Source organism: Trichinella spiralis, assembly GCF_000181795.1.
Source record: "Trichinella spiralis strain ISS 195 chromosome Unknown Scfld2, whole genome shotgun sequence".
Classification (NCBI taxonomy): Eukaryota; Metazoa; Nematoda; class Enoplea; order Trichinellida; family Trichinellidae; genus Trichinella; species Trichinella spiralis.
In genome coordinates, this window is record NW_003526941.1 from 9,364,104 (window position 1) to 9,375,551 (window position 11,448).

An 11,448-nucleotide genomic window follows, 5' to 3' on the forward strand; every position below is an offset into this window, starting at 1 on the left:
CTTTTTGGGTAATTGCTTTACATTGCTTATTGCATATCTAGTGACAAGGTGAAAGTTTATATTGAGAGCCAGCTTTTTCATTTCAATCTAGAACTATTCGATAAATTTCAATTTTGTCAAGTTTTCCCCGTATTTTCAAAAATATCAGTTTCAAAATTTGTCCAATCTTGTTAGATTTTCTTATCTGCAATTGCGTAATTAATTTGTTAATTCAATTTTTTGTTTTATGCAGTAATCGATGGAGCAGACAATCAAAGAGGAGTGCAATTAAAAAGAAAATTAAAAATTTACAGGAGTGTTGTTATATACATTTGCAAAAGTAGTAAGTGAAAATATGCATAATGATATTTGTTGTTATTTTGTCGATGTGTAGGTGTATAATCATGAAATATTAAACAATACATGAAACCCGGTTTTTATTTTTATCTTTTCCACTAATAAAACTTAAACTTTTTGAAAAGTTTTAAAATTACTTGTTATACATACATATAAATGTATATATGTATTTATATATTGTACAATGTATAGAAGATTTTATGCAACTGTTTGAAAGTGATGCGATATATAATGCGAATGTCTTATAGCAACAAAATGTAATTGTTCTCTATTAGGCATTGAATATTATGCGGTTAACAATGAATTATCACTTCACTACGAAATAGTATGACGTGTTTCAGTTGTAATTGAAGTCCCAGCTTGTTGGTTCAGCTCTTAATTTGACATTTTCTATGGTTTCTTAAATAAGCAATATTTGAAAGTGCGATTGCTGACGGAAAGAAGGTGGGTACAAATTGAATTAATTCAGTTGGATACATCTTTGTCGTTTGATCAAATTTTTCTTCCAGGGATGCTGAATTGGATAAATAGCAGCTAAATCTCCTGTCAACTAGAAGCTGTTACCGTGATTATTTCACGCTGTGTATTCCACTTTCTTCAAGCTTCATTCAAATTATTCTTTTTTTGCTTTTATAGCTTTCCTCTAATTTTCTGAAGCGGTTCTGTTTTCTGCATCCAGATATACACTTATTTTAAATTTTAGACAGGTAACATAGTTTTCAGTTTAATGCTGTAAATTTTAATTTCAGTTTTTGAGTAAATTTCTTTAAAATTTTGATTCTTTTTTCAAGTTCAAATCATTTGAACGAAAGTTTATTAAGATTACTGTTATTAAAAATTGTTAATGTGATTTATTATTCTCCCAACCGTGAGATAACTGAATTATGTTTCTATTTTTAAATAAATTATTACTTATTAATTATTAAAATACATTTTTGACAAGTATTTCGATTTTTCATTATTTCTGAAATTTAATATCAATCTGTTTCATTCACTGAATAATTTACTAAAATTTAATGAAGTGAAATCCAAATAATCATTGTTTTTCAGTATTATTTTTCATTTTTTAAAATGTTTATTGTAAATTTTTGCGATGACCAATGTTTATGATGAATACATTGCATTCTCGATAGGCATAAACGTATCAATTTTTATTAATACTGCATGAATGCTTAAATTAATTTTAAGAAATTGTAATGATAACCTTCGATTACAATTTGATGGCTTCTAATGAATCTTCAGTATGGCTACCTGTTGTTTCCATTAGTTAGTAGCTGGTTTCAATCTTTTAGGTGCTTTAGACATATACTTGAAGGGGCTTCTTTACATTCTGCAGTTCTTCTGACAACAGCAGTAGGTGTAAATTGATAATTTTTATTGAAATAAATTATGTATGTATGTATGTGTGTAAAATTCTTACCTATTGGTATGGGAATTTTGTTAATAAATGATAATGTTAATATTTTAATTGTATAAAAACTGTTTCTGAAATGTTCAGTATTGTTTTCTTAAATATAACTAAATATAAAAAATTGTCTTGTAAGATTGATATCTACTGATGGTGCAGTATATGTTTTTGTTATGTTAATACAATATTGATGTGGTAAAGCACTCGAGATTAGATCATTTTAATCCACTTTATTTTGCATATAATGTGATTTTGTAAATTCTTTTCATAAATGGACGTACAGTATGTACTGTTTAGGTCAGAAATGAGGCACATTTTAGCTATTCTTATGCTCTGGATTGGAAATGTGATTTTAGCATTTCCAGAATCGCACAGCCCTGAAAAAGGTACTGGTTTTTATTTAGCACTTTTATTTATCATTCATGCAGAAATATTTCAGATTATTTATTCGATCGCTTGATGAAAAATCGCATGAATAGTGAAGGAAAGTCATCATTGTTGTGGCCGGAAATAAGAAAGAAAGAAATTCCTGTACGTTACCTCTCTTCATCTGATAATATTGATGATCCAGCTAGAGGAATTTCAAATATTTTACTGCGCTTTGGCAGATCCTATGGTGGAAAGCAATGGCATTTGAATGAGAAACAGCGGTTTTAATTTTTTGTGATAATCGCTATACTGTAAAGATGTGATAAAATGGTTTTTAGTTAAATGTTTATCCTGCTGTGCTAGTGTTTTTTTCTCCGTTTTAATTTACAATTATCTATAACTTCAATTAGCTCTACAGTAAATAAATAAATATGGATTAAGTTAATTTGTAATTTTTTTTCAAATCATTGAATTTCAAACCTTTTCTGAAGAATTACACGTTTTTAATCTGAATCAGTGTGTTAGAATTATTTTAAGGCAAGAATTAAATGAAAAATAAAGATTTTAGGTTTACAAAATAAATTTGAAAAACAGTTGACAAATTTGTTAAAAAAGTGAAATTCACAAAGAAACGTTGCTTGATTTAAAAGGCACATATGTGGAATGAAGAACGTTAGGAAACTAAATACAGTTACAACTGGGAGGATTGTAATTAAATTTTTCTAGAGTTTTATTTGCATTCATGGTACAAATAAGATTATAGTTCCTTTGAAAAAAATATGCATATGATCTCATACACGTCACAGAAAAATAAAGCAAAATGATTCAAAAGATAATTTAAATAAAATTAAAAGAGTGATTTTATTATTTATATGAATTATGCATAGATAGAATCAATATTCCAAAAAGTTACAGTATTCCAAGAATTTAATCTTGAATGTGTACTTTTCATACGGTAATACATCTGCGTGTCAAATTGTTGCTTGTTTGGAAGTGTTTTACGAATTCTGGATATACTATCTTGATATGGTAATTTGTTTAATGAAATACTACTAAGTTTATTCAAAATCTTCATTTAAATACATTGTAGAGTCTTGTTCTACCGGAGCGATTTATTCACATACTTCGTGTTATGAACACCAACATTGATGGCAATGCGAAAGTTCCTTATGCTTTGACTGCAATAAAAGTATGTAATAAGTTAGAATGAAAATTTTTTTTGTAATTTTTAGGCATTCACTAACGTCTTGACTTATTTTGATGAATTATATGATAAATTTGTGGAATGAGATTTGTTCAGTTAATGTTTTTTGCATTCTCTCACTGTTTGCGATTTACTTATCTAAGATATTTTTTCATTGAACTTTGGTCATTTATTGCTATGTTTGCTTTGCTGTTTATTCAAAAACGAAGTGTCATTTTCAGTTTTTGAAAGTGATGTTCTGACGTTGTGATAATATGATTTTAATATAGGGTGTCGGTCGACGATTCAGTCACGCAGTGTGCCGTAAAGCCGACATCAGTATTCATAAACGTGCTGGAGAACTAACAGCCGAAGAGGTGATGCAAATGCTTGTATTCGACTAATGAAGTTACATGACAAATATTTTAGACCGACAAGCTTATAAATGTTATGACAAATCCTAAACAGTACAAAATTCCAGATTGGTTTTTGAATCGTCGACGAGATATAAAAGATGGAACGACAACGCAAGTAATTTTCTTCACACCTCCATGGAATATACGAATAAGCATTTGGAATGTTGCTAGGTTTTGAGCACGATTTTGGACAGCAAATTGAGAGAAGATTTAGAACGGTTGAAGAAAATTCGTGCGCATCGTGGTTTGCGTCACTACTGGGGGCAAGTTTAATAAGTGTATATCGTTTTAATTGTTTTTACTGAAAATGTTCTTTACTTTAGTTTGCGTGTGAGAGGCCAGCATACGAAAACTACAGGCAGAAAGGGCCGCACTGTCGGTGTGTCGAAGAAGAAATGATTTAATATTTACTGAAGGCAATTATGAAATAAATGAGATGGATTTGATATCGTGCTTTATTTCGACAAGAAAAATGTTCAACTATTATTTCATACATGCAAAATGAGTTAGTTATCGTTTTGATTTTACAGCGGAAAGAATGGCTGAAGAGTTTGTCACAAAGTGTTCTTCCTCATTTTCGTTGTCGTCCGGTTTCAGTAAATCGGATCCGCTACTAAACTCACCATTAACGTCAACTTAAAAAAAGAACAATTTTAAGTAAGAACCAGGACCTTTTAAGTCAAACGTACAGATAGTCCGTGAAAAATCGCCTTCAATATCTCTAAGCAGTTGTTTTCGAGCAACAAGAGTTTCTTCAACAGTTCTTTTCTTTTTAATAGCTTCCGCAAATAAGCGAGTTTTAGCAGCTTCAGTTTGCTCCACAGCTTTCATTTTATGTCTGAAAAAGTAAGTGTAAATAAATTATATAAATAGTAGGTTTTAATTTTACTCTAATCCAAGATCCACCTCAGGAATGCCACAGAGCATTTGATTCGACAACATATCCTCTGTTGTTTTGCTTTGATACATTTTTAGACGATCTGACAATTCTTGAAGAGCTTGATCAGCTGGCCCAATTTTTTCCGTTTTATTTTCATTATGAGTTTCAATTCCTTTCCTTTTAAGCATTTGTTCTTCAACATACTTTCGCCTATGAGTTATTTCATATTTAATTAAGTTTATGTCCTTGATATATATTACGAAAACATGGGCGGAAAGTGAAACTGCAAAAAGGAAGCTTATTGAATCTGCAAGTGCAATCTAGCTTACATTTCCTCATCTTCATCTCGCAACTGACTTTCTTTGGAGAACGTTCTGCGAATTCCTTCCTCGACATCCGCATGCTTTCTAAAATATATGAGTATTGCAGTGCATAAAAGGTTTGGTATGCAGCATACACATCGGACGGCTTGATTTTCTTCAAATCAATCATTCCACCAACTTTCAATTTAAAAGGATCCTAAATTATCTTCATTACTTCAGAACTGAAAATTGTTTTCATGTTAATTACCACGGACTGAGGAATCTCTTTTGCATATTCCTTTCCAGTAGCAAGTTCTCCAATGCTAAATTGCATATGAAAAATTAATATACCATATATTTATTAGTTATTTATTATTACGTTAATCCAGGGGGACGCTTACGCAAGTTTTGCAGCTGACGAACCGTTTCAATAACGTTCCTAAAGTACATATTTGTATACAGCACTAATAAATTTTTATATAAAACATACTTTCTTGATAATTCATTTTCAGCATCATCAGACTCGCTGCTGCTTTCATCGTTTCGTCTCCGAAATCTTTTATTGCTCATCGTGTAGAATTACATCTGCGCATGCATATTGATAGTATCTTTAACATGATTGTCAAGTAATATTAACTGTGCTGTAATTATGTTTCTTATATATAAATGAACTGTTATTTTTCATTTAGCATGAAATTAAATAAAATAAAATAACATAATAAAACAAATTATATAATATAAATGTTACAGTTTCTACAATTAACTGACACATTATGTGGCAACTGAATTAATTGATGAAATGAAATTTTTTAAGGTAAACAAAAGAATAAAATTTTAATTTTCTTTTTATTTTAATTTGAAATCCTTTCTTAATGGCAGTATGAAAACGGTACAGAAAATTATTTACAAGTTGTATTTTGCATTGTTTCCAAGTAGTTAATGAGAAAACTAAATAAAATCAGCTCAATTAAGAAACTTGCACGAAGATGAATATTTGAAATTCCAGTTTCATTTTGGAATAATTTGCATGAACAATTTAAGAAATAAAATTACAGTACTTTTGATTTATTAAAACATGAGTTTTTTTAATTACAGTATGAATTAGTTAATGATTTTTGTTGATCGATATTTAAAAGGTTGTTGATTATTTGTAGTATTTTTCTTTGGTGATTTTGCGCTGGTAAATTTATATTTTTTATTAAAGAACTAATGATGCAAATAATATTATTGTTTAAACTCTGTTACTCCATGATGAAGAAATTAGGTCAATCTTCATTCTGTTGTCTTTTACTTTTTTGCTTTGATGCTTAATTTTTGTTATGTGCATTTTTTATTTTATGAAATTCAATTTCTTTTCATAAATTTTATTGCATGCTTATGCTTATTATGCATGCATGCCATACGCAGTTGTAAAATGTTGTGTTGAATTCAATGCAATTGTTATTCCTTGTGTTCATTGTACTTAATAAACTGTCTTGTCATTCTTAGCTGTATTTTTTCCAAACTTATCTATTTTTCAATTATATTTACACAATTAAATTTATAATTTTTGTCTGTTTATTTTATTAGATGGTAAATGCAAGAAACAGTTTACTTTTCTGAAATTGTTATTATTATTATTATTATTATTATGAACATTTGTTGAACTGTTAAATTTATAAAATGTTTTTTTAAAGCTACTTTTTACATACACGAAGCTTAAATTATTGCTTTCATTTTTCAAAAATTCCACATTTCTTATCTATTTTATAGTTTGTTAAAGTATATACTGATTATCTGGTGTATGTGAATTGTTCCTGTTAGTTTTAAGTGTTTACAGTTTATTGATATTACTATACATTATTTTAGTTTTTGAATTAATGGAAAGACGATCCAGCAGGAAGTACAGCATGTATGATGAGGTATCAGTCTTATTATTTGTTTAAATTAAAATTTCAATGCCTGTTATGGTTCTTTTGTTTGTAATGTTTTATGAATTGCAAACATAACTTTATAAAGTTATTTTACAGGGTGTAACAAAATGTCTGTCGTGGAGTACATCAGCACAATGTGATGATGGAGCTGGATATTCTCCTTCTGCTTTGAAATTGCAAAACAGACAGTTTGATCCTGTTACCTTTAACGTTCTGAAAGTTAACCCCGAAGATATCGCTGCTCAGTTGACACTTGGAGATCTGCCAATATTTAAAGCTATTAAACCAGATGTATTATTTAAATTAATGTTAAGCGAGTATTGCTTAAAATGTAAATTACACTTTGCATTTTCAGGAACTTACTAGCTGTGCCTGGAATTCCCGTAACAAGCTGACTGTTGCTCCTAATGTAGTTGCATTTATTCGCCGTTTTAATCATGTAATATTTGTTTTCATTTGCAGCGCTTAACATTAATTTTAAATGTTGATATTTTTAAGGTTTGTTTGTGGTGTCAGAAAGAAATATTGTCATGTCAAAGTTTGAAACTTCGAGCTGAAGTTTTGGGTCATTTTTTGAAAATTTCCAAGGTGAGAGATTTGAATTTTGAATTTGTTGTGATTAAATTATGTGATGATTTATTTGCACTTACTGCAGTGTCTTTTATGACATGTAACATGAATTGTGTTGCATGTGTAATGTACAAGTATGTTATGTTTCTATTCAATAATTTGGTGTTACATAATTCACCTTACCATTATTCTCTATTTTAAAATTTATATGATTTTCACGAAACGTACGATTGTTCAGTAACACTTTTTTGCAATTTTCCTTTTCCAATGTAATTTCTTTTTTATTTTTACTCTGGAGCGTGATAAGCTTCTAAATAAAGTTTGTATTGTTTTGCGTTATAATAAGCAGTAATAAGATGAATCGACATTTTTAGAAGCTTATGGATTTGAACAACATTCATTCAGCTTTTGCTATAATATCTGGTTTGCAAAGCAGTGCTGTGTATCGACTTTACAAAACATGGGCGGTAATGTTGAAATTTATATTGCTATTTATATATTTAATTTACGCATAAGAACTTATTTGCAGGCAGTGCAAACGAAAGACAAAGCTATATATGACAAGTTGACGAAACTATTTAGTGATCAGAACAACTGGGAAAAACTGCGGAAGTACATGATGACAATTAAACTTCCTTGTATACCATACCTAGGTGAATGATAAGTTTAATTTTATAAAATGCGCACTTGTTTTGATTTAGCATTATTGTTATTTTATAGATTTTTGATTCATTAGAATGCATGCTTCGTTTTTATTGCCATGTTTTTATGCTATGCTTTATCATGTGTAATAAAATTTAAATATTAGTATAATAAAATTAGATTTAGAATTATTTCACTATTTATATCCAGATATAAATTGAAATAAATAATCAGAATATGTTTAGGATTGTATCTTACTGATCTCATTTACATTGACGTTGCTCATCCCAGTTCCGGTGGCTTGGAAAGCACGCAGCGTTTAAATCTGATGAATAACATTTTGCGTGTCCTTGCTGATTATCAGAGTTCCAATTATGGTAAATTGATAATTACTTATTGAACTTTCTAAATTGAGTTTTTTCTTTTGTGTTTTTTTTCAGAAAGTTTAAGTACAATTGATTGTTTCCAATCATATTTGGATTCGATTCGATATATTGATGAGCTGCAGAAGTTTGTCGAAGAAGATCTGTATAAGTGAGCTTTTTCGTATTGTTTAACAAAAATTTACATACGAATTGTGCTTATCTTTTGATGCAATTTTCGGTTTTAGTTTATCGATCAAGTTGGAACCGAATTGCAATAGTTCTAGTGTGGAGAAGAATTTTAAGCATTTACTTATTTCGGACAATAATGGTACACCTTTAAAAACTCAGTCGCTTACTCCACAAACTAGCAAAAGCAAACAAACGCACCGAAAAACCCAGAGTTTAGGTGGTTCAAATTTAGTAACAAAGTAAGAAGAAATTCAAGTCTTTTGTGATTTGAAATTTAAATTCACATTTATAGAGTTCCATCTATTGGAAATCCACTTAATGAAACGTTTCCATTGACTGTTGATTGTAGACGTCATCTATTGGATGATTCTTTGTTAGAATTTTCCAGTTGCACTGCATCATCATCATCCCTACAACTCCCTTCTAATGGTATTAATCGCCTGAGTAGTGAAATTATTCTGTTTTGTTTTTATTTTATGTATGAAATCTTTATATTATAGATGTTATTGGTGACTCTGGACATGAAAGCTCTGATGAAAATGGGATACGGCTTGAGTATGTGCATTATTCAGATTTTACCATTTTTAATTATAACAGCAAGTGCAAGTTTATTTGAATTAATGTGTTTTACATTACTGTAATGAATTTATCTTAATTTCATGAAATTTTATGCAAATTTTATTTCAACTAGATTTTTAATTTCATTTTACCTTCTAGTTTAAAAGGAAGAAGCTCAAGTAGAGATCGTCTGTCTCGCAGTGTTGACACATTAGAAGAGGAGTGCATAATTGAAGGGCCAGCTAAGCGGAAGTGTATTTTGAAAAACGGTCACAGACCAAGAGTAACTAAAATTTTGGATAGAAAATTGATTAGCATGTGATTTAAATTTTGTTTCCTGTTTTTATTTATTACAGTTCCCTGTTTGGAGGCGATTTTGGATTCGCTTGTGCGGTAGTGCTTTGTATGTTTATGAGTCACGAAATCTTCCCAGAAATTGGAACTCTCGTCTAGCTGTAAAATAATTTAATACGATTGTTCGTCTTTGAATTCTTTTTATTTTCAGTACAAAACATGCGCGTCGAAGATAATTGCACTTTGTGGATGGATGGTTGTGAAAACTGATGATCCATTTATGCCGGATTCTTTTATTTTACAAGAACCAGTATTAGGTTTGTAATATATGGCAGAATGTTATTGTCAAAATCATGACATTTGTCTTCTTTAGGTATCGTATATCGTCTGCGAGTGGGCACGCAAGCTAATGCGCTACGGTGGGTGGAAAAACTGAAAGTAGCTTGTGAAGATCCAAAAACCAAGGTAACGTCAAGCATGATTAATAACTTCTTTGATGACAAATTAAAGTTGTTGTTTTTTTTTGTTTAGCTTCCTTCTAACCTAATTTCGTTTGATTGAATTGATTGCAGTTACCCAGATTTGGCCATTCACTTTTACCATTTTTGTTCAACCAAAGAATTTTGTCATTGCAGAAACAATTTTAAAAAGGAAGTTGAACATGCACAGTACACATCTTTTTTCAGAGATCAGAAATTGTTGTCGCGTAATTATTTTGTTACTCGTCTCGCTGGAATTTTGGAATATACTATCTAAGTTAAAATTGCCGTTAACTGCTGTATTCTTCTTTCTAATCTTTCTCCATCGTATTTCATTCGGCTGCACTAATTTGAAAAAATATATAAATGGTGCTGTAATATATTTCGGGTTGTCACCACTAAATTATCAGTTATTAGTTTTTTTTGTTTTTTTGAAAAGAAAAGACAAAGTAAATTATTCTAAGATGTTTATTTTTTTCTGTACGAGTAGATATGTATCTGTTATGTACCTTTCCGTTATATTACATTGATTGATGACTGATTACAGTAATCATTGATAAGAAGTGAAAGAGAAACAAGGTGACGTTGAATATAATTTTATTATGTATTAGTGGAATAATTCCAACGTATTCATACTGGTTGGAGAAGTTTAAATGAAATTCGCTTAAGTTCTATCTACACACGTGGTGCATTTTGTGGAGGCAACGTACTTTGATCCTGTTCGGACCACCATCGTTCAATAAACGAAGCCAACAAACAGAAGATATTGATCTCAGAATAAACACAGTGTAAATAAGTCTTGTTTTCTGTCATGATGCGAAGCCTCCGAGAAAAAAACGTGCCATAATCACTTACTGTAGCAATGTCGTGTTCAGATTGTGATGCGCAAGTTTGAATACGAAATGAAATACTCGATCTTTGTGAAGGTAAGAGTTTCATACTTGGTTGGCGATAGCATGCATAATCAATGTCTAGACTTTTGAGAATGTTGACCAGCTGTTGAGAAATTTCTTTCATAATTACAGACACGCTTTCAGAGGAATCAGTAAGTGCGAAGGCAGTTAGCACTCGTCTTTGGTTGCATTGCAAGAGTACTGAATTTGGTTTATCTGAATTCTTCTTGTTATTTTTGTACGAATTGCCGAATGAGTATAATTTTAATGGTAAACAAACATTAGAAGGAACGGCACGTCTGGTAAACAAACAGAGATAAGCTAAAAGTGAATGACCAACTACATTTAACGTCACTGCACTATCATTTGCACCGTATTCTTTTTCTTCAATCTGAAGAAAGTCACTGATACTCATCAAGCATGCTTCCAGAATTGGCATTCTAACAAAATATGATGGACTAATGAAGGTAAGTTTTGCATTCGAAAATACTGACGTAACAAACTGTTCGAGTAGATCCAACAGAATGGCCGCTCTTCCTGAGAGAAAGCATTGATAGGGTGCGTTTTTCGAAAATAACCAACCTTTTTTTTGAAGCAAATTTTCATGTTCACATTGTTTAAGAAGTTTTCCTTCGTGCTTTAAAAGGAGTT

The 11,448-nt window shown here is 30.4% G+C and overlaps 3 protein-coding genes across 3 annotated transcripts; all 3 read left to right on the forward strand.

The window, feature by feature from the left end:
- Nucleotides 1–2,048: 2,048 nt before the first annotated feature.
- Nucleotides 2,049–2,694, forward strand: Tsp_10930 (conserved hypothetical protein). Its single transcript, XM_003380905.1, has 3 exons — nucleotides 2,049–2,136; nucleotides 2,184–2,394; nucleotides 2,682–2,694. The coding sequence occupies exons 1-3, from the start codon at nucleotides 2,049–2,051 to the stop codon at nucleotides 2,692–2,694; spliced, it is 312 nt and encodes a 103-aa protein (XP_003380953.1).
- Nucleotides 2,695–2,776: 82 nt separating this feature from the next.
- On the forward strand, nucleotides 2,777–4,116 carry Tsp_10931 (40S ribosomal protein S18). The gene is made up of 7 exons (XM_003380906.1): nucleotides 2,777–2,821; nucleotides 3,029–3,142; nucleotides 3,204–3,302; nucleotides 3,587–3,673; nucleotides 3,726–3,827; nucleotides 3,884–3,979; nucleotides 4,036–4,116. The coding sequence occupies exons 1-7, from the start codon at nucleotides 2,777–2,779 to the stop codon at nucleotides 4,114–4,116; spliced, it is 624 nt and encodes a 207-aa protein (XP_003380954.1).
- An 892-nt stretch (nucleotides 4,117–5,008) lies between these two features.
- On the forward strand, nucleotides 5,009–10,696 carry Tsp_10932 (Ras-specific guanine nucleotide-releasing factor RalGPS2). Its single transcript, XM_003380907.1, has 18 exons — nucleotides 5,009–5,031; nucleotides 5,407–5,498; nucleotides 6,743–6,795; nucleotides 6,904–7,098; nucleotides 7,163–7,246; nucleotides 7,306–7,395; nucleotides 7,752–7,844; nucleotides 7,907–8,030; nucleotides 8,265–8,396; nucleotides 8,460–8,529; nucleotides 8,630–8,812; nucleotides 8,866–9,002; nucleotides 9,074–9,128; nucleotides 9,291–9,414; nucleotides 9,488–9,586; nucleotides 9,637–9,742; nucleotides 9,799–9,890; nucleotides 10,574–10,696. Exons 1-18 carry the CDS (start codon nucleotides 5,009–5,011, stop codon nucleotides 10,694–10,696), a joined length of 1,875 nt encoding a protein of 624 aa, XP_003380955.1.
- Nucleotides 10,697–11,448: the final 752 nt, after the last annotated feature.